Below are 23,439 nucleotides of genomic sequence, written 5' to 3' on the forward strand. Positions count from 1 at the left end.
CCACTGCTCACCAGCCACTTTATTAGGTACACCTGTTCAATTGCTTAGTAACACGTGTGCAATTTCTGAATCTCCAAATTTTCGGATTTCTGAATTTTCAGATTTTTGGATTTTCAAATTTTCCAATTTCCCAATTTTCTATTCTTCGAATTTAAAATTTTCCAATTTACGATTTATGAATTTTCAAATTTAAGAAAAAAACAAAAAACGAATGAACGGAAAACAAACACATTTTTCAGCAGTGCACATGTCTATTGCTAACCAGCCAATAACAGGACGGCAACTCAATGCATTTAGGCATCTAGACATGATAAAGACGACTTGCTGAAGTTCAGCCTGAGTATCAGAATGGGGAAGAAAGGGGATTTAAGTGACTTTGAACGTGGCATGGTTGTTGGTGGCAGACGGGCTGGTCTGAGTATCTTAACCGCTTGCTGACTGCCCACCATTGATTGATGGTGGCAGAATGGCACTCCTGCGCAAAACGCTGTAGTTTTATGGTGGGAGCTTTAAGGAGTGTAGGGCGCGCGCGCGCGCCGGAGCCCATGTGCGTGGCTGGAGGCTGTGATGGCCGTCGGCTACCCGCGATTGCTCCTGAGAAGGAGTAAACAGACAGATCTCCATTCTGTCAGGGGTGAGGAGAGCGATCTGTTGTTCCTACTGCTTAGGAACAATGATCGGTCTCCTCCGCCAGGCAGTTCCATCCCCCCCCAGTTAGAATCACTCCCCAGGGCACACATTGAACCCCTTTATCCCCCCCTAGTGTTAACCCCGTCCCTGCCAGTGACATTTATACAGTAATCAATGGCTATTTATAGCTCTGATCGCTGTATAAATCCCAATGGTCCCAAAATAGTGTGAAAAGTGTCCGATCTATCCACAGCAATGTCTCAGTTCCAATAAAAATCGCAGATCGCTGCCATCACTAGTAAAAAAAATAATAATAAAAATGCCATAAATCTATCCCCTATTTTGTAGACGCTATAACTTTTACGCAAATCACTCAATATATGTTTATTGCGATTTTTTTTACCAAAAACATGTAGAAGAATATATATCGGCCTAAACTGAAGAAATTATTTTTTATTTATATTTTTGGGTGATATTTATTATAGCAAAAAGTAAAAATATTGCTTTTTTTTCAAAATTGTCTGTGTTTTTTTGTTTATAGTGCAAAAAATAAAACCGCAGGGGGGATGAAATACCACCAAAAGAAAGCTCTATTTGCGGGAAAAAAAGGACACCAACTTTGTTTGGGTACAGCGTCGCACGACCGCGCAATTGCCGGCAGATGCAGTGCCGTATCACAAAAAATGGCCTGCACATTTTCACGCACAATCATCTCTTGGGTTTACAGAGAATGATCCAAAAAATATCCAGTGAGTGGCAGTTGTGTGCAGGAAAATGCCTTGTTGATGTCGAGGTCAGATGAGAATGAGGTCAGGAGAAGAGGACCCTTGTTGAGGTCAGAGGAGAATGGGCAGACTGGTTCCAGATGATAGAAAGGCAACAGTAACTCAAATGCAAAAGGGTAGCCAGGAATAAGAGGTGGTGCTCACCCTACTAATTATTACAAATACCACAAAAAAATGATCTCCCAAGGGTTTTTAGGCAACAGGAACAACTACTAACTATTATCATGTCAAGATTTTTATTAGTATAAACGTTAAAAATTCAAATCCACATACAGTTTTTAAAACATAAGCTCTGGCGTGCCCCAATTTACAAGAAACTGATGTCCTATAGAGAAATGCCAGGTGACAATATTTACAGGAATTTCCAATGATTATTACACCTGTCCATGAAAACCCCAACGCGTTTATATTGATCAAATTCTTCCTCAGGGGGATGAGGACATCTTGAAAAAAGTAAAGGGGATTGTTTGAACCTCAACCTCAAAAATTTCAAGCTGTCTCTCGGCTGTTTGTGACAAATAGATAGCAAGGGTTCACCTGTGGCTCATAGGGGACCAGACAGGTAATACTGGGAGGATGCAAAGGGCAACAAAGTATAGGCAGTTCAGTTTAAAGAGAGATCCATCCAAAGTATTGGTCAGAGGATATTATAAGGGGATCCATCCAAGATGACAATAAGGGAATGTTGTGGTATATATGAGAAGGATATTATAGTGCAGGGCTTACAAACATTAGCTCATAACAAGATCCTAATGGCAGTGGCATTGCTAGGGGGCTATAGCCCCAAGTCTCTGCAGAGGTCCCCAACCACCGGACCATGGTCTCCCTGCAGTAGGAACGCGAGTGCGGTGGTCGGCATGACAGAGCCGGCGGGCAGAACGGGAGGGCCAGAAAGTGGGCGGGCTGCATGACAGAGCAGAAGAGCCAGCCGGTTGGCAGCACAGGAGAGCCGGAGAGCAGAGAGATGACATCATCTCTCACCACCCGCCCTGCATCACCACTGTTCCGTCCTCACTGTGCGGCTGCGGGCAGCAGAGAGATTACATCTTCTCCCACTGCCTGCCCTCTCTCTGTGGACCCTGATGTAAGGGGAGGCTCTCTGGGGACCCTGATGAAAGAGGAGGCTTTCTGAGGACCCTTATGTAAGTAGGGAGGCTCTCTGGGGACCCTGATGAAAGAGGAGACTTTTTGGGGACACTGATGAAAGAGGAGGCTTTTTGAGGACCCTTATGTAAGTAGGGAGGCTCTCTGGGGACCCTGATGAAAGAGGAGACTTTTTGGGGACACTGATGTAAGTAGGGAGGCTCTCTGAGGACCCTGATGTAAGTAGGGAGGCTATCTGGGGACCCTGATGAAAGAGGAGGCTTTCTGGGCACCCTGATGTAAGTAGGGAGGCTCTCTGGGGACCCTGATGAAAGAGGAGGCTTTCTGAGGACCCTGATGTAAGTAGGCAGGCTCTCTGGGGACCTTGATGAAAGAGGAGGCTTTTTGGGGACACTGATGTTAGTAGGGAGGCTCTCTGAGGACCCTGATGTAAGTAGGGAGGCTCTCTGGGGACCCTGATGAAAGAGGAGGCTTTCTGGGGACCCTGATGTAAGTAGGGAGGCTCTCTGGGAACCCTGATGTAAGGAGGAGGCTCTCTGGGGACCCTGATATAAGGGGGGGCTCTCTGGGGACCCTGATGTAATGATATAGAATATATATAATATATAATATATATATATATATATATATATATATATATATATATATATATATATATATATATATATACACCCACACACACATGTATATTATATACATGTGTATGCCCACCCAAGTGTATGACTTTCTTCACTTCGCTGCTATGGGCTCTAGCCCCAGATCTAGCCCCTTGGGAGATTATTTTTTTGTGGTACAGTAACTTAAATAAACACTCGTTACAACCAAAGTATGCAGAATACAATCTCTAAATGCAGAACACATAAAACCTTGACCACTCCAGCCCCGGAAGGTTTACCCCCCTTCATGACCAGGCCATTTTTTGCGATACGACACTGTGCTGCTTTAACTGACAATTACGCTGTCGTGTGATGTTGTACCCAAACAAAATTGATGTCCTTTTTTTCCCACAAATAGAGCTCTCTATTGGTGGTGTTTGATCACCTCTGCGGTTTTTATTTTTTGCGCTATAAACAAAAAAAGAGCGATAATTTTGAAAACTATAAAACACATCCATCTAACCACATGCCGACTGTCGCACGCCGATTTACATCAGCAGAATGGCACGTGCAGGCAAAATGGCGTACCCGTACATCCCTTTAAAAACCCCGCCAAGCGGGTGCGTGCCCGCCGTGTGCCGGGAGCGTGCCGGCGGGTCACGCAAACTCGATGTTCACCGGCTGCCCACGATTGCGGTGAGGAGAGGCAAAACAGGGAGATGCCCAGGTAAATCACAGGTACGTGATTTTTGTGCTTAAGGGCCGCCCTGCTGCAGTATATGTATGTGGGGCGGTCCTTAAGAGGTTAAAGAGGAAGTAAACCCTGATGGGTTTTTACTTTCTTTTTTGTTCCCTGCAAAGTAAAAGCATAATGTGCTAGTATGCATCTAATACTAGCACATTATGTGACACTTACCTGCAAACGAAGCCTGCACTGTCCCCGCTGGAGGCCGCATCCATGTTCACCCCTCTTCCTTCTGGGGCTGCGAACTATGGCTCTGTGACTGGCCGGAGTCGCGTGACGTCATTCCCGCGCATGCGCACGGGAGCTGCGCATCATGTTACTCGCTAGTGAAGAAACAGCAAGGAGGGCCATTTCTTCACAGAGCGGGCGCCAATGACATCATCGGCGCAGTACAAAGTAACTATCTCCTAAACGGTGCATGTTTAGGAGATATCTACTGTACCTATAGGTAAGCCTTATTATAGGCTTACCTATAGGTACAACTTGAAAATGGAGGTTTACCTCTTTAAAGAAGATGGGCTACAGCAGCAGAAGACCACACCAGGTGCCACTCCTGTTATCTAAGAACAGGAAACTGAGGCTACAATTCGCACAGGCTCACCAAAATTGGACAATAGAAGATTGGAAAAACGTTGCCTGGTCTAATAGGTGATAGGTGGTATGTCCTATTAGATACGGCACCTCATCCCTGTTAAAGAATATTCAAATGGGGAAAAGGGGGGAATGGGATTATTGCGGTGCCACAAATAAAGTAGAACAGTTTTATTATAAAAATTTTTTTTTTTTATTTTAATCGTATCAAAAAAGCTAAAAAACACTAAAACAAGAAAAAGAAAAAGAGGAATATGTTATTAGATTAGGTCCACATAATCTGGTATCGTTGAGGCGAACTGTCATATCACAAAACGGTCAAATTACTGTCCAACCCATGTCCCCGGCCTCCCAGTCCCCACAACCAGAACATACCATGCAGGAACTCCAGGACACAGAGAGGACACCACCAGAGCACTCTTTTTCTTTTTCTTGTTTTAGTGTTGTTACTTCATGTGTTAATCTGTACATTTCCCTGATGAAGCCAATGTTTTGGCGAAACTAGTTGGGAACAAGTGACCAGCGATCACCCTTTAACATCTTTGGTGACGGTCATTATCGTGAATCATATATTGCACTCTTTTGTTTTTGTAATTTCCTATATATGTATGTCTAATGTACATTTTTTAGCTTTTTTGATACGATTAACATAAAAAAGAAAATTTTTATAATAAAACTGTTCTGCTTTATTTGTGGCACCGCAATAATCCCATTCCCCCCTTTTCCCCATTTGCCTGGTCTAATGATTCTCGATTTCAGCTGTGACATTCAGACGGTAGGGTCAGAATTTGCTGTAAACAACATGAAAGCATGGATCCATCCTGCCTTGTATCACCGGTTCAGGCTGGTGGTGGTGGTGGTACTAAGGGCTTTGGGCCCTTAGTACCAATTGAGCTTCATTTAAATGCCACAACCTACCTGAGTATTGTTGCTGACCATGTCCATCTTTATGACTAGTGAACCCATTTTCTGATGGCTCCTTCCAGCAGGATAATCCATTATGTCACAAAGCTCAAATCATCTCACCACTGGTTTCTTGAACATGACAATAAGGTCACTGTACTCCAATGGCCTCCACAGTCACCAGATCTCAATCCAATAGAGCACCTTTGGGATCATGTCAATATGGACCAAAACCTCTGAGGAATGTTTCCAACACCTTGTTGAATCTATGCCATGAAGAATGAAGGCAGTTCTGAAGGCAAAAGGGGGTCCAACCCAGTACTAACAAAGTGTACCTAATAAAGTGGCCAGTGAGTGTATACAGAATATATATATATTTTTTTATTTTTTTCCACTTGATGATCCTGGCAGTAACTCCATCCTAGAATGACAGTGCTCACTCACTGTACTTTATGGGGGAACTGCCAGTCGCCCACTCATTAAACCAACATTACAATTTTGACTGGATATCTAATAAGAAAAGCTTAAAGCAGAACCCAAAAGTAGAAGTTCCTCTTTTCTGCCTCCTTCCTTCAACTTTTGCCACTTTATTTTTTTTTTTCTGGGGGTGGGTGCGGGTTGACAGGTACCTGCTCTTACTTTTGCCCAGATCGCCCAGGCTATTTGAGTGGATGCTCTCTTTCCCCTTTGCCTTCTGGGACATGTCTCCATTCCCAGAAGGCTGTGGGATCATTCACAAAGCGCATGTGTGGCTCACGCATGCACAGTGGGAAGCTGAATGTACAGTCGCAAGGAGTCACAGACGGTTTTCCATGCTAAAAATGCTGGCCTTGGTGAGTACAGTGCTGGATCGTTGAAAAGTGTCCTTTTTATTAACCACTTAGCACAGCCGAGCCATTCTGCTGCAGTATAACTGCGGCGACTGGTCGGAAAGCTAATGGTCTGAAAGTTAATCAGCTACGATCTCAGGTTGAGGATCTCGACAATCGCAATTGCAGAAACAATCTGAGGATTCGTGGAGTCCCTAAAACGATCACTAATCTTTTCCCTGCCATGCTTAAGCTATTCCAATCACTTCTGCCAAACCAAGAGGCTAATTCTTTCATGTTTGATCGCATACACAGGGCCTTGTGACCAAAACCAACCCCTGATAAGCCTCCTTAGGACAGTGTGCTCTGCCTTAAGGACTTTCTGTTAAAAGAAGAGATCCTGAGAGCAGCCCGCAATTCTCCTGCTATCTCCTTGGATGGAATACCATTACAGATTTACCCAGACATCTCTCCAACCACTCTGGATAGACGATGTAAAATGAAGGAGTTCACCACAATTTTGGCTTTATATTCACTATAGATGGGGTTTCCCCTTCAAGCTTTCTATTCCCATAATGGTACAACATACAAAGTTACAAAGTTAGAGGGGTTTTTAAACTAGGCGATGGGGGGGAGGGTCCAGAGACAGTGATAGCCAGCGCGGAAGATATTCCAGAGGGTAGTATTGGGGGCATTAGTGGTAGGTTAACCAAAGCACAAAAACACAAGGTGAGTATAGTAGCAAGTCCTAGTTGCAATCTTGAAACACCCAATACGAGGACAATATGCGACCAGTCTAAACTATGTGGCATGTTCACCAATGCCAGGAGCATGGCGTACAAGATGGGTGAACTAGAGATACTGTTGTACAAGGAGGATTTGGATTTTGTGGGAATTTCAGAGACCTGGTTCAACAGCTCTCATGATTGGCTGGCAAACATTCAAGGGTATACCCTATACCGCAAGGATAGAGAATGTAAAAAGGGGGGAGGGGTATGCCTATATATCAAGAATAATGTACAAGTGAGTGTGAGAGATGACATCACTGAGGGGGCTAGGGAGGAGGTGGAATCTTTATGGGTAGAGCTCCAAAGGGATGAAGCTAAGGGAAAAATAATACTGGGAGTATGCTATAGGCCCCCAAACCTGAGGGAGGAAGTGGAGACGGATCTCCTATCACAAATTGGATTAGCAGCAAGGATGGGAAGTGTTATCATAATGGGGGATTTTAATTATCCAGACATAGATTGGGCGGAGGGAACCGCGCATTCATTTAAGGCTCGCCAGTTCCTCAGTGTCTTGCAGGACAATTTTATGGGTCAGATGGTAGACGCACCAACTAGAAATAAAGCATTACTAGATCTACTGATTACCAACAATACAGACCTGATAACAGATGTGGAAATACGGGGCAATTTAGGTAACAGCGATCACAGGTCAATTAGTTTCAGTATAAATCACACAAATAGGAAACATGAAGGGAACACAAAGACACTGAATTTCAAAAGAGCCAACTTCCCTAAACTACAAACCTTGCTAAAAGGCATAAATTGGGATAAAATATTAGGAACAAAGAATACGGAGGAGAGATGGGTTTGCTTTAAGAGCATATTAAATAAGGGCATTAGCCAATGTATCCCATTGGGTAATAAATTTAAAAGAGCGAACAAACACCCTGGATGGCTTAACTCCAATGTAAAAATGCATATAAAAGCAAAGGAGAAGGCATTCAAAAAATACAAGGTTGAGGGATCATCCTCAGCATTCAGAATTTATAAAGAATGCAATAAGAAATGTAAGGGTGCAATTAGGATGGCTAAGATAGAACATGAAAGACACATAGCGGAGGAGAGCAAAAAAAATCCCAAGAAATTCTTTAAGTATGTAAACAGTAAAAAAGGGAGGACAGACCATATTGGCCCCATAAAGAATGAGGAAGGACATCTGGTTACAAAGGATGGGGAGATGGCAAAGGTATTGAATTTATTCTTCTCCTCAGTCTTCACAAATGAATCGGGGGGCTTCAGTAACCAAAACTGCAGTGTTTATCCTCATGACACAACACAGGAAGCACCTACATGGTTAACAGAGGACGGAATTAAAATTAGACTTGAGAAACTTAACATTAATAAATCACCGGGACCAGATGGCTTGCATCCGAGGGTACTTAGGGAACTCAGTCAGGTGATTGCCAGACCGTTGTTCCTAATTTTTACAGACAGTCTATTGACTGGAATGGTACCAGCTGATTGGAGAAAAGCCAATGTAGCACCAATATTTAAAAAGGGCCCAAAAAACATCCCTGGGAATTACAGACCAGTTAGCCTAACATCAATAGTATGTAAACTCTTGGAGGGGATGATAAGGAACTATATACAAGATTTTAGTAATAAGAATGATCTCATTAGCAGTAATCAGCATGGATTCATGAAGAATCGTTCTTGCCAAGCCAATCTATTAACCTTCTATGAGGAGGTGAGTTGCCATCTAGATAAAGGAAGGCCCGTAGACGTGGTGTATCTGGATTTTGCAAAAGCATTTGACACAGTTCCCCATAAACGTTTACTGTACAAAATAAGGTGCGTTGGCATGGACCATAGGGTGAGTACATGGATTGAAAACTGGCTACAAGGGCGTGTTCAGAGGGTGGTGATAAATGGGGAGTACTCAGAATGGTCAGGGGTGGGTAGTGGGGTTCCCCAGGGTTCTGTGCTGGGACCAATCCTATTTAATTTGTTCATAAACGACCTGGAGGATGGGATAAAGGGTTCAATCTCTGTATTTGCAGACGATACTAAGCTAAGCAGGACAATAACTTCTCTGCAGGATGTGGAAATCTTGCAAAAAGACCTGAACAAGTTAATGGGGTGGGCGACTACATGGCAAATGAGGTTCAATGTAGAAAAATGTAAAATAATGCATTTGGGTGGCAAAAATATAATTGCAATCTATACACTGGGGGGAGAACCTCTGGGGGAATCTAGGATGGAAAAAGACCTGGGGGTCCTAGTGGATGATAGGTTCAGCAATGGCATGCAATGCCAAGCTGCTGCTAATAAAGCAAACAGAATATTGGCATGCATTAAAAGGGGGATCAACTGCAGAGATAAAACGATAATTCTCCCGCTCTACAAGACTCTGGTCCGGCCGCACCTGGAGTATGCTGTCCAGTTCTGGGCACCAGTCCTCAGGAGGGACGTACTGGAAATGGAGCGAGTACAAAGAAGGGCAACAAAGCTAATAAAGGGTCTGGAGGATCTTCGTTATGAGGAAAGGTTGCGAGCACTGAACTTATTCTCTCTGGAGAAGAGACGCTTGAGAGGGGATATGATTTCAATTTACAAATACTGTACTGGTGACCCCACAATAGGGATAAAACTTTTTCGCAGAAGAGAGTTTAATAAGACTCGTGGCCACTCATTACAATTAGAAGAAAAGAGGTTTAACCTTAAACTACGTAGAGGGTTCTTTACTGTAAGAGCGGTAAGGATGTGGAATTCCCTTCCACAGGCGGTGGTCTCAGCGGGGAGCATTGATAGCTTCAAGAAACTATTAGATAATCACCTGAATGACCGCAATATACAGGGATATTTAATGTAATACTGACACATAATCACACACATAGGTTGGACTTGATGGACTTGTGTCTTTTTTCAACCTCACCTACTATGTAACTATGTATATGTGGCCACTACGCTATTGGAAGGTCAAGAAGTACTAGTAAAATTGGATCTCATGGAAGAGGATGCTCTGCTCTGCCATCAGAAGATGGGTACTGTAGTCATAAAGGAATGGACACGGTCAGCAACAATACGTGGTGTTTAAACGATGCTCAGTTGGTACTTAGGGCGCCCAAAGTGTGCCAAGAAAGTATCACCCACCACCCTCTGCCCCGGCCCATTACCTGGCATACCCCATCGCCAAGACTCTAAAGTAAAAATGTAGCAGACATGAAATTGGCTGAAGCTGCAGCTGATCACTTCTCTTCTAATCCATACAGAAACCAGGATTATATCTATCCTCTAATATTAAAACTATACCGATTACTAGCTACTAAATTTCCCATATTCATGATTATATAGCACCACCTCGTGGCCTTTTTTGGCGTATACTTATTGCAGTCTATTATACAGCTTGGGTAATTACTTTTATCATCTCTCAGAATAGAAAGATGGAAGAGAAAGTCAAGAGTTTCCACTATAGACAGCTCTATGAATCAGCAAGACTGACCAGCACTGCCATCTAGTGGCCTTTTCATATTACACCCTCAAATGTTTCCTTTTTTGGGGGGGGGGGGGGTGAAAAGGTACTTAACAAGTGGTTTGGTGACATGGTTATACCGCTCTAACTAACTTAAACGGACCCTATGAATATACTGTATGTTTATAACAATACCTTACAATTTTATTGTAAGCTATTACTTGACGTGCAACTTATAGCTTTAAAACATGCTCTCAGCAGGCTAGGTCTGCGGAGGTTGATGCTACCTCACTTCACTCATATCCTTATTTCTCTTTATATCTCTGGATATGGCTCATGGAGTTAGGGGCTTTTTTGTCCCTTATATTGTAATTTCTTATGTTTCAGGTTTATGTTTCTGGCAGCCTGAACCAATGTTATACCAGCACCAGGCATGTATTGATCATTGGGACAATCAGGAGTTTCCCGGTGGGCCGATGACTCAGTGGGCCGTTTTTTTATGTAGAGTTCGGCGGCAGCAGGAGCGTGGTAGCAAACAGTGGCAGGGATTAAGGGAGGGTGGCCAGCGAGGAGGGCAGTTAGATGTGAGAACCCAGGAGGGAGAAGAGCCCCCCCCTCCCTGACCACCAAACAGATGAACAGGAGCGGGCCTGGCCACCCCAGCGCTCCCAGAACCTCGATTTGTCCACCTCCTCTTCTCTCTGCTACAAGAACAATGCAGTCCAGGCTAGAGGACAGGTTGACTGGGGGCCCGGAGGAACAGGACAGGCGGAAGGCGGGAGGCTGCCAAGGAGCCGCTGAAAGGAGCAGAGCAGCAAGAGCACCCCCGGACAAGAGAAAGACTCAGCGCTGCCAGCCATCAAGTACCCAGCATTCTACACATACCTGCCCGCATACACAGCCTGCGGGGGGCAGAGGAGGGACTGGAGATAAGGATAGTGCTATGTGGTCTTCTCAGCCCCCCCCCGTCTCTCAGCACCCTCTCCTCTGTCTCTCAGCCCCACTTTGTATCTCAGCCCCCCCGTCTCTCACCCCCCCTCTGTCTCTCAGCCCCCTCTCTCTCATTCATCCCCTCTCTCTGACACTTACCCACAACCTCTCACCCCCTTTCCCACAACCCCCCTGTCTCTCACTCCCATCTCTCTCTCTCTCTCACCCTCTCATGATATACAATAATGGATGTGGGGGCCTTTTAGTGGGCGTTATTTTTTTTTTTTTTTCGGGGGGGTGGTCAGCATTTTATTTTTGAACCCAGGCAGCACGATGTCTTGCCCTGCCTATAAGAGAAATAAAGTAGAACGGCTTACGGCTAGTGAAGGGGGGAGGGCTTGGGTGGACATCGGGGCTGGCCGGGGGGGCGGGCTTGTCCGGCCGGCTGGTATGGGAGAGACCTGTCATCCGCACTCCCCATCACCTCACTTCATAGTGTGCAACCAGCTCAGCCTCAGCGCTGCCAATGGCTGTGCAGCAATGCCGGTTTCTGAAATTCCAGCCAATGAGGCTGTAGCAATGTTCCTGCATGACGTTAGCCCTCCCACTTCACTTGTTCACTTGTTTTTGTGCGTGTTTGCAAAATTAAAGTGGGCTGGTCTGGATGAAGTCCAGGGCCAAATTTTTGTCCCAGTCCAGCCCTGACCAGCACAAATCTCAAATTCTGGATTTTTCTATTTTCTCTAGCTCCCTCATCATCTCCTCCCATGCTCGCCTCCAGGACTTTTCCAGAGCCTTCTCAATCCTATGGAACACCTTACCCCAATCTGTCCGATTATCTCCTACTCTATTAGCTTTTAGACGATCCCTGAAAACCCTTCTCTTCACAGAAGCCTACCCTACCCACACCTAACAACTGTATTTTCATTTTCTCCATCAGCTCATCCCCCACAGTTATTACCTTTTGTTTCCACTTGTAAGCTCTAACAAGCAGGGCCCTCTGATCCCTCCTGTATTGATTTGTATTGTAGCTGTACTGTCTGCCCCCACGTTGTAAAGTGCTTCACAAACTGTTGGCGCTATATAAATCCTGTATAATAATAACTCTTCGCCTTTTGAGGTTCAGCACATTTTCAGGGATCCAGATAGCAGATTTCTTACACTTAAAGGTATTTTGGCTGGGTGTGAACTTACGATAGCAAATGTGTATGCCCCTAATGTGGCACAAGCAACATTTTTTTTCAGCCTTCTTTAAATGTTCTGGAACAATACACCTCACCCGTTCGTTGGTGATTTTAACCTTGTGGCCCACCCACAATTAGATTGAAGCACCACTTCTCTATCCTCTAAAGCAGGCATCACAAAACGCCAGGCCGTGGTCCGGTTCCAGCCCCAGTAGTCATACTACCCGAACCGCAGCCTTGCCAAATAGTTGCCTGTGTGTCCTCTCCCTGCCGCCGGCTCGCCTGCCTGCCTGCTGCTGCTGCTATGTTCACAGCATGGCAGGCGCGCCGTGCATGGGTCTGTCCCTTGGATAGGATCACTGCACTGCCCCCTCCTCACACTGCCTGTCCTATTCAAACAAGATGAGTTTTTAAGTTAGGAAGCGGGTGACTGGTTGCTACACAGCGAGGCTGTCCCTGCAATCAATCACTCACCATTAATGTGATGGGGGGGCCAGACTGTGAAGGGGGGCCAGTCTGTTAGGGGGGGCAGTCTGTGATGGGGGTGGCCAGTCTGTGATGGGGGGCCAGCCTGTGGCTGGGGGTCTGAGATGAGGGGCCTGTGACGTGCACAGGGGGCTACAATGTGGAGGATATAATGTGGAGTCATAGCACCAATATGACACTCGGACCTCCGCTAGAAGAAAATTTTTCTGACCGGACCCCCGTGAATTATAATTTACTGCCCCTGCTCTAAAGCAGGGATCTCCAAACTACGGCCCTCCAGCTGTTGGGGAACTACACATCCCATGAGGCATTGTAAAACTCTGACATTCACAGACATAACGAGGCATGATGGGAATTGTAGTTCCTGAACTGGAGGGCCATTGTTTGGAGATGCCTACTCTAAAGCATTCCCCAAATCACTAACTAAATCACTGCAGTCATTCCAATTGATAGACTCCTGACGATCTCAAAACATTGGAGCTAAAGACTATACATTTTACTCTTACCTCATGATTCTTTCGTTAGACTGGATAATATCCAGGCTGTCTTTAACATTAATTGGACCCTGGGCAAACATTTTCTTGGGCCCCGCCAACACCCCCCATCCCCTCCATGCAATTTCACTCTCCATCTGCTCTGAGACATACAATAAATAAATCTGTCAGATCAGGAAGCGAATGGTTGCCAGAGGTATCATTACCGTTTACCGACTGGCTGCTATAGGTTGCAGCACACATTGTGGATCACTAATTATTTTCTAGAAGTTACAGCACATGACTTCTGCTTGTTGATTGATTGCTAGAGGTTACTGTACATCAATATTGCTCACTGATTGGTTGCTAGAGGTTACTGGACATCCTTACTACTCACTAATTGGTTGCTAGAGGTTACTCCCAGTCTGCAGCTATTTACATATTAATGCCACCACTATTTACATATCAATGCGGGTTATTTACAGGTAAACATAGAGTCTGCAGATGAGTCATCTGTACACGGCAATACGGCAGAGCTGGGCAGCATTAGTAACATAACTTCACACTGAGATATTGGGACACAGCACGGGACAAGGGAATTTAAACTGGGGTAGTTGGCAAGTATGAGGCAGCTGCTTTGGGCCCCACAATGACGGGGCCCAGGGCAGTTGCCCCTTTTGCCCTGCCTTAAAGACTGCCCTGATTATATCTATTGTACTCCCATCATTTTAGTCAATTCCACCATGTCTGGAATTCATCTCTCCCCATGGTCAAACCACAATATTATAGCTTTATCCACCACTCTTATCGGTCTATCAGAGACTATGCATACATGGCTTTTGAATGACTCTGCTCACAGACCCAACTGTTCGTCAGGAAATTTCTGACGCTATGCTGGAATACTTTACCTTAAATTCCACGCCACATATCTCCCCTAGCACATTGTGGGTGGCCCACAAGGCTGTTTTACAAGGCCGTCTTATTAGCAAAGCATCAGCAAAAAATAAAGAACGCTGGCAACAAATCTCTACTCAAACTAAAGAGCTTGATAAGTTACACAGAGTACAAATTGGAAACCCTATAATATCTAACAGGCAACTGATAGCTCAGAAGCGGTTAGCGCTGAATACCTTGCTATCAGCCAAAGTAGAAAAATCCCTCTGTTGCTCGAAAGCTAAATTTCTCCTACACAGTAACTCTGCATTGTCCATGTTCGCCTGTAAACTTAACCATACATTACGGACTGTTATCCCCATGTATATAAACTCCGCAACTCCACAGGTAACATAGCTTCACTCCCTAAGGAGATCCTTAGCATTTTTGAAAAAATTTATTTGACTCTGCTTGCCCCCCCCCCCCTTCCTTCCCATCTCAAGAGTCGCTAACATGGTTAGCCTCCCTTCCTCTCCTTACTCTATCAACCATTCAATTAGACATTCTCAATGCTCCCTTTACAGAGGAAGAGATCCTTCGAGTAATTAAATCCTTAAAACGATTGGTGGCCCTAGGCCCAGATGGATTTACTGATACTTATTGCAAACACTATGCTCCTATCCTAACCCCACAATTAAATACTATGTTTAATGATGTCCTCAGGGGCAAACACTTCCCAGAAGAAATTACCTTAGCCAATATGTCCCTTCTACCTAAACCCCTCAAGGACCATTTATTACCACAAAACTGTAGACCGATATTGGTTATTAACAATGACCTCAAAATATTTGGTCGAGTTTTGGCTAATAGGCTAGCTGCGATTATCGAGTCTTTAACTTCTTCTGACCAATCGGGATTTATCCCCAATAGGTTTACTACAGATAATATCTGCCTTACCATGAATGTTCTCTAGGATGCTAATTTACACTCAAAACAGGTCTTATTATTAAGCCTTGACATTAAGAAGGCCTTTGATAGTTTACTCTGGCCTACCTATTCTCAGTGCTGCAATGTATGGGCTTTAGAGCTGGATTTCTATCTGGTGTACAAGCCCTTTACCACTCTCCACAAACTAAAATAAAATTATCAGGTTGCAACTCGGATTCCTTCGCACTTGGCAGAGGTATTTGCCAGGGATGCCCCCTCTCCCCCTTATTATTTGCCTTGGCCCTAGAACCCCTGGTGATTGCTATTAAAAGACACCTTATACATTATTGGATACCCCATTGAAACTTCACAGTTTTAACTAAGCAGATGATATTATACTCTTTCTGACTCAACCCCATATATTCATATATCCTTACCCAACTTATTCTCCACACTGTCTAAATTTGCCTCTATATCCGGACTCTCAGTCAATATCACGAAATCGACAGCTGTCCCAATCAATATAATGTCTGCCCATTGTGAAGCCCTCTGAGGGTTCTTTCCATTCCAGTGGTCTGTTGATAAAATAGCTTATCCCGGAATTTATGTCACACCACAGATATCTTCCATTTTTGCTGCAAATTATCCTCCATGTGTATCTCGGGTCCAAAATTTACATAAAGTCTGGCATTCTTATCCAATCTTGTTTTTAAGGAGAGTCACAGCCATGAAAATGAATCTGTTGCCTCTCAAATGTGGAGAGTGACTAAAAGGGAGGTGGGTGAAGTACCTGAAAGCTGCTATATGGGGATAGAGGGATTCCCACACGCCCTCCCTTAAGTCCACTGGGTCTGGGGGTGTGAGCCTAGAGAATGTCACCATAGGAGAGGGCAGCAGAAGATGCAGTGTCAGATTCATGTAGCCAGTTTTCAGTAATGGTGAGTAGATTAAAGTTAGAGATAAAAAGAATGTAGAGAGAGGTGAGTTTCTAACAGACAGAGCGGGCATTCCAGAGGGTGCAGGAAAAGGGGAGTCTGGTTTTTGATAGAAGAGGAATGGGAACTAAATTGTGTGGATTGCGGCTGCTGCCAGAGGGTGCAGGGTGATGGGTGCGTTGAGTGCAGTTAAGTGATGGAGGCCCAGGGTTTGGAATATATCCCTAGAGGTTAGGAGAAGCATAAGGGTGAGGGAGGTAATGTGGGAGTGAGATTTATATGAAAGGACATGCCCCAGGGTTCTGGAGATTTTGTGTGCATGTGGATTTAGAATTAGCAGGAGTTGGTGGGTGCCGTAATAAGAAGAGGACAGAAGTGAGGGAGTTATATATACCGCGTAAAATTCAAAATGCTAACCATAACCTACAAGGCCATTCACAACATCGCCCCCATCTACATCACCAACCTTATCTCCAGATATTGCCCAAATCTTCCCCTCCGCTCCTCCCAGGACCTCCTGCTCTCTAGCTCCCTTGCTACCACCTCCCATGCTCGCCTTCAGGACTTCTCCAGAGCCTCTCCCATCCTCTGGAACTCCCTGCCCCAGTATGTCCGATCAGCCCCTACCCTGTCCACCTTTAGGAGATCCCTGAAAACTCATTTATTCAGGGAAGCCTATCCCACACCCACCTAACAACTGTCCCCGAGCCACCCCCATCAAATCATTCTTTGCAGCTATTACCTTTTGTACCATCACCCCCTCCCTTTAGAATGTAAGCTCTGCGAGCAGGGCCCTCCTGTACCTTTTGTATTGAACTGTACTGTAATTGTGTTGTGCCCCTATACATTGTAAAGTGCTGCGTAAACTGTTGACGCTAAATAAATCGTGAATAATAATAATAATATATAAGCTGTGGGGTGGAGAAGAGGGGTGAAGGAAAGGGAGTTTAAGGAGAGAGGACACAACTGTCAGAAGGAGTGGTAGAGATGGCATGTTACAGAGTGGATGAAGAGCTGAAGGGGTGTACAAGTTCACCTGTCTTCTGTGTGGTGTTTTTCGAAGAATTTTCACTTCGTGCATTTGCTGAAGTGCAGAGTCAGAAGTTCTCCCACTTGAATAAATATTATTACCATTATACAGGATTTATATATCGTCAACAGTTTGTGCTTTACAACGTTGGGGCAGACAGTACAGTTACAATACAAATCAATACAGGAGGAATATGAGGGCTCTGCTTGTAAGAGCTTACAATCTAGAAGGGAGAGTCAGTTGATACAAAGGGTAATAACTGTGGGGGATAAGCTAATGAAGAAAATTAAAAAGTACAGTTGCTAGGTGGAGGCAGGATAGGCTTCTCTGAAGAGAAACGTTTTCAGGGAACTCCTAAAGGTGGATAGAGTTGAAGATAGTTGGACAGATTGGGGTAGGGAATTCCAAAGTATGGGAGAGGCTCAGGAGAAGTCCTGGAGGTGAATATGGGAGAAGGTGACAAGTGAACTAGAGAGTAGGAGGTCTTGGGAGGAGCAAAGAGGATGATTTGGTTGGTATTTTGAGATTAGGTTAGTGATGTAGCTGTTGTGGATGGCTTTGTAAGTTATTGTTAGTTTTTTAAATTTAATTTGTTGGGCGAGTGGCAGCCAATGCAGGAATTGCAGGTTGAGGCAGCATGCTTTAGAAAGTGATTGGATGTGGGGCCGAAAGGAGAGTTCAGAGTCCAGGATAACTCCTAGTACCCTGGCATGTGGGGAATGGTTGATGGTTTTGCCATTCCTCTGGACAGAGAAGTCAGGAGAAGAGGCACGTGGGGGAGGAAATATTATGAGCTTGGTTTTGGACAAGTTGAATTTGAAGAAGTGGTGTGACATCCAGACAGACATGTCTGTTAGTAAATTAGTGATGTGTGAGGAGTCTGATGGAGTGAGTTGAGGGGTGGAGAGATAGATTTGGGTGTCGTCAGCAAAGAAATGATATTGAAAGCCATGGGAGGCTATCAGCTGACCCAGGGAGGAGGTGTAGATTGAAAATAGGAGAGGTCCAAGAACAAAACCTTGGGGAACTCCAATGGAGAAAGGAAAGGGAGAGGAGGAAGTAGAATTGTAAGTGACACTAAAGGTGAGGTGGGATGGGTAGGATGAGGGCCAGTGAAGAGCAGAGTCATGGAGACCAAAAGAATAGTGTTTTTTTTTGAGGACGGGTGGTCAACTGTATCAAAGGCAGCCAGAAGGTGCAGAAGTAGGAGTACAGAATAATATCTATTAGTTTTTGCTGTTAGTAAGTAATTTGTGAGTTTTAGAAGAACAGTTTCAGTGGAGTGTGAAAGGTGAAATCCAGACTGAAGGGAATCAAGAAGGTTATTCCTATTGAGGTGATCACTCAGTTGGTTGTAGACCAGGCGTTCAAGGAGTTTAGAGGAAAGGGGGAGCAAGAAGATGGGGTGTAGATTGTTAAGATTGGTAAGGTCCAAGGAAGGCTTTTTAAGTATGGGCGTGACTAGTGCATGTTTAATAGAGTTGCGGAAGATGGCAGAAGAGAGGGAGAGATTGAAGATGTGGGTTAGAGAATGTAGGATAGAGTCAGAGGGTAATCATAGTATTAGTGAGGGAACAGGGTTCAGGGGACAGGTGGGTGTGTGGGCTTTAGAAATAAGTTTAGCAACCTTGTCTATATTGGTAGGATTGAATAAGGGGAGTATTGATTGTACCTGTTGACATGGGGTGTTAAGTGAATAACCATAATATATGACTGCATGTAATTGGTAATTCTCCAATATTAAAAGATGTACGCAACAGCTGAATGGGAGTCTCATTTTTTATTTATATGGGAGTTACAGTGGGTAGGTATACTTTGCTATAAGGATACACCAGTCAGATAGGTATTATTCAATTTTTACTGGAAATTTTTAGTGGAAATCCTCATTAACAGTTTGTTAGAACTGAATGTGCATAGTTTTGGCTTACAGGTTCTCTTTAAAGGCTACTTTGAGAAAAATGGAACTCGTGAAGAGGTTACGTGCAATTTCGATCTACCTGGGCAGGACGTCTGTGAATATTATGATCGGCAGAATCAAGAAAAGTGGGTGTGTCAACGGCCAAAAAAGCTCCCTTGTGACTCATACCGGGAGCACTCAGGGGGAGAAAACCGCAACATCCAAAGCGAAGAAGAGAAACCGTTCTTCTCAGGGTAATTTTTCTTTGTTCTTTCTACCTTCACTTTGTACTGCAATAATATTCTTGAATCAATGAGTGGTTTTGTCAACCATCTAGTAAGGTTTAGTTAACCACTTCAACTACAGAAGGTTTACCCCCCTTCATGGCCAGGCCATTTTTTGCGCTATGTCACTGCGTTATTTTAACTGACAATTGTGCGATCCTACTGTATGACTCTGTACTCAAATACAATTTATGTCCTTCTTTTTCCACAAGTATAGCTTTATTTTGGTGGGATTCGATCACCTCTGCTGTTTTTATTTTTTGCGCTATAAACAAAAAAATACAGACAATTTTGAAAAAAAAAAACTATATTTTTTACTTTGTGCTAGAAAACATATCCAATAAAAATTAAAAAAAAAAAATCAAATTTCTTCATAAATTCAGATCAATATGTATTCTGCTACAAATTATTGGTTAAAAAAAAATAAAAAAAAACAATAACTGTATATTGATTTGTTTGTGCAAAAGTTATAGTGCCTACAAACTATGGGATATTTTTCTTTATTTTTTTCTTAATATAATTTTTTTTTTATCAACTTATAACGGGACTGCGATATTGCGGCAGACAAATCAGACATCTGACACTTTTGACACTTTTTTGGGGACCAGTGACACTAATACAGTGATCAGTGCTAAAAAAAAAAATTACTGTCACTGTACTAATGACACTGGCAGGGAAGGGGTTAACATCAGGGTGATCAAAGGGTTCCTAGGGAGTACTTGCTAACTGTGGGGGAGGTGCTTTGACTGGGGGGATATCCTGCTCAGCAGAAACACGGGATCAGTACATTCCTCTCTCACAGAATGACCGCCTGCCTTGTTTACATAGGCAGACAGCCGTTCTGCCTGCCTCCCGAATGATCGGCGGGTCCCAGCAGACACAACGTCCAATCACAGCCGAAGTGGGTCGCCGGCGGCGCGCGCATGCACCCCAGACCAGGAAGTGTCGGATCATGTACTAGGTACGTGATCTGGCACAGAGCGACTGCCTTGCCGCAGTATATCAAGGGATGGGTAGAATACTCTGCAGTGTCATAGGTTGGGTGGAATGCTCTGCAGTGCATCATGGGATGGGTGGAATGCTCTGCAGTGCATCATGGGATGGATGGAATGCTCTGCAGTAACGTGGGATGGATGGAATGCTCTGCAGTGCGTTATGTGATAGGTGGAATGCTTTGCAGTGTATAATGGGATGGGTGAAATCCTCTGCAGTGTGTCATAGGTTAGGTGGAATACTCTGCAGTGTGTCTTGTGATGGATGGAATGTTCTGCACACATATACACACATACAAACAGATATAGAAACACACATAAAAAGTCACACACACACAACCCCACATCCTTTAAAACAATCAGCAGTACAGTACCTTCAATCACACAGCCAGGTACTGCTCTGTAGGGGGAAGCAGGTAGCACAGCACTCAAGAAGACACCTCTTCCTCCTTTGCTTTCACTTTTCTGAGTGTGTTCACTGTCTGATGGGGCTCCCTGTGTCGATGCACGAAGAGGAATTTGGTCTGACAGCCTCTCTCTACCAGATGCACGCCCCCCCTTCTATCCCAGAGCAAGGGCAGGGTCACCATTGTGACCCATGTGACCCCTGTAGCTACGCCACTGTGTACCCCATTGAAATCAATAGGAGCTGAATCTGTCAAATTTAAGATGCCCATTTTCTGGGCCAGTTAGCAAAGGGTTATCAAAAAACAGCATAGAGTTAGAGAGGAAGAACTGCCCTGGAAAACATGTACTAATGCACAAAAGATTTCGGACTAGGATCAGTGTTTTTCTTAAGCACTGACCTAGACAAAGGCAAAAAAGTTTTGACAAATCACATTTCCCTGCTGGATTATTTAAAATAAAAAATGGCACACAGACCCATCCAAAGGTTCCCCTAAGATATAGAATTATGTTATGTACAGTATTTAGGGGACCTAGGTGCTGTTTTTTTTTTTTTTTAAGGAGACAGCAACAAAATGTAATTTGCTGCCAATTTAAACTACTGGCAAAGCATTTTGTCCCTATGTTAATGAGGATGAAAGCCTCTTCCCCACTTTCCCGGCCTGGTGACTGTGGAGGCCACATCAGAATCTGGGAACTACCTTTAAAAATAATGAATTCCCAGATGCTGCCCCCCATAATGTGAATGCTTAATGGGTACCCCACTTATTCACAAAAAATGCAACAAAGAAATAAAGACACCCAAACATTTGAAAAGTCCTTTATTGAAAAAAAAAGAAAATCCCCAAAATATCCCTCATTGCAAATCCATCATCAAGCATTGATGCTCACCAACCACCAACTGTCCAAAAGTAAAAACCTGACAGATGCAGCACATGACCAATCCCGATGCTACTTCTTGCCTCCCCAAGCTGTCATCAGCAATATCAAAAGGGCAGATATATTGGTGACATTACTGACCAAATATGACCAGTGACTATATTTGAGCAGTGATGTTACCAGATATGTAACCCAATGTGATGGTGGCATAGGCAGTTGCCTTGGGCAAATAGTGGCACCCTAGTTCTTGATGGGGGATACGGAATGAAAGGCTGCAAATGGGTCCATGGTAATACAGCAGTTTTTTTTTTCCTAATGTGTACTAGAAATATTGGGAAATAACTGAATTAATATAGTGACCAAAATACTCAGCAGACATGCCTTTCTTTTGCCCAACTTTTTGTATTGTCAAGAGTATTGGGACTCCTACCTTTACACGCATATGAACTTTAATGGCTTCCCAGTCTTAGTCCGTAAAATTCAATATTGAGTTTGCACACCTTTTGCAGCTATCACAGCTTCAATACTTCTGGGAAGGCTGTCCACAAGGTTTAGGAGTGTGTCTATGGGAATGTTGGACGAGAAGGCCTGGCTCATAGTCTCCGCTTTAATTCATCCCAAAGGTGTTCATTTGGTTGAGGTCAGGAATGTGCAGGCCAGTCAAGTTCCTCCAGCCCAAACTCGCTCATCTACGTATTTATGGACCTTACTTTGTGCACTGGAGCACAGTCATATTAGAACAGGAAGGGGCCATTCCCAAACTGTTCCCACAAAGTTGGAAGCATGAAATTGACCAAAATGTCTTGGTATGCTGATGCCTTAAGAGTTCCCTTCACTGGAATTAAGGGGCCAAGCCCAACCCCCGAAAAAAAACATCCCAACACCATAATCCTCCCTCCACCAAATGATTTGTACCAGTTCACAAAGCAAGGCCCATGGATGAGCACGTTTGGGGTGGATGAACTTGACTGGCCTGCACAGCCCTGACCTCAACCCGATAGAACACCTTTGGAATGACTGCAAGCCAGGCCTTCTCTCCAAAATCAGTACCTAACCTCACAAATACGATCTGGAAGAATGGTTAAACATTCCCATAGGCACATTCCTAAACCTTGTGGACAGCCTTCCCAGAAGAGTTGAACCTGTTATAGCTGCATAGGGTGGGCCAACTCAATATTTAACCCTACGGACTAAGACTGGGAAGATATAAAAGTTCATGCACATGTAAAGGCAGGCGTTCCAATACTTTTGGTAATATGGTGTATTATTATTATTATTATATCTTTAAACATGATTGCCAATAATTTGTTCAGAGCTTTACAAACTAAAGGAAGACAGTACAATTACAATACAATTAAATACAGGAAGTTTAAGAGGGCTCTGCTCATAAGCTAGCGTTAGCTTTAATAATAAATGTATACCAAGACTTCATCTTTTAAGCACTTTTTTTTTATTTGGCCCTTTCAGGTCACTGATTGACCAAGAAATCCCATCAAACCTTGGGTCACTAAATGTCTTACCTCAGAAGAATGTCACAAGTGGTAGGTGTTTTTACATTCTAACTTGTTTGAACCATGTGCCTTTTTTGTTCCTCTAGATAACTAAACCCTTGCATTTTTTATTGCTCAGAATTGGGCTTTAACAGAGATTTCCAAACTTAAGAAAATAATTTTCCTAAAAGAAAGCATTTGATTTTTTTTTTCAGCAGGAACTGAGTATGGAAAGTTTTAAACCATTGTCAGATTTTTTTTTTTTTGCTGTCTGTATTTTGTTGGGGAGAT

At 43.9% G+C, this 23,439-nt stretch overlaps 1 protein-coding gene across 1 annotated transcript in view; it reads left to right on the forward strand.

The window, feature by feature from the left end:
- LOC141133580 (NXPE family member 3-like) overlaps positions 1–23,439 on the forward strand; it is a 71,836-nt gene that overhangs the window by 28,651 nt on the left and 19,746 nt on the right. The window contains exons 3-4 of the mRNA XM_073623043.1: positions 19,132–19,352; positions 23,126–23,199. Coding sequence (XP_073479144.1) covers positions 19,132–19,352; positions 23,126–23,199 — 295 coding nt within the window. The remainder of the gene's footprint in view (positions 1–19,131; positions 19,353–23,125; positions 23,200–23,439) is intronic.

Source organism: Aquarana catesbeiana, linkage group LG03, assembly GCF_042186555.1.
Source record: "Aquarana catesbeiana isolate 2022-GZ linkage group LG03, ASM4218655v1, whole genome shotgun sequence".
Lineage (NCBI taxonomy): Eukaryota > Metazoa > Chordata > Amphibia > Anura > Ranidae > Aquarana > Aquarana catesbeiana.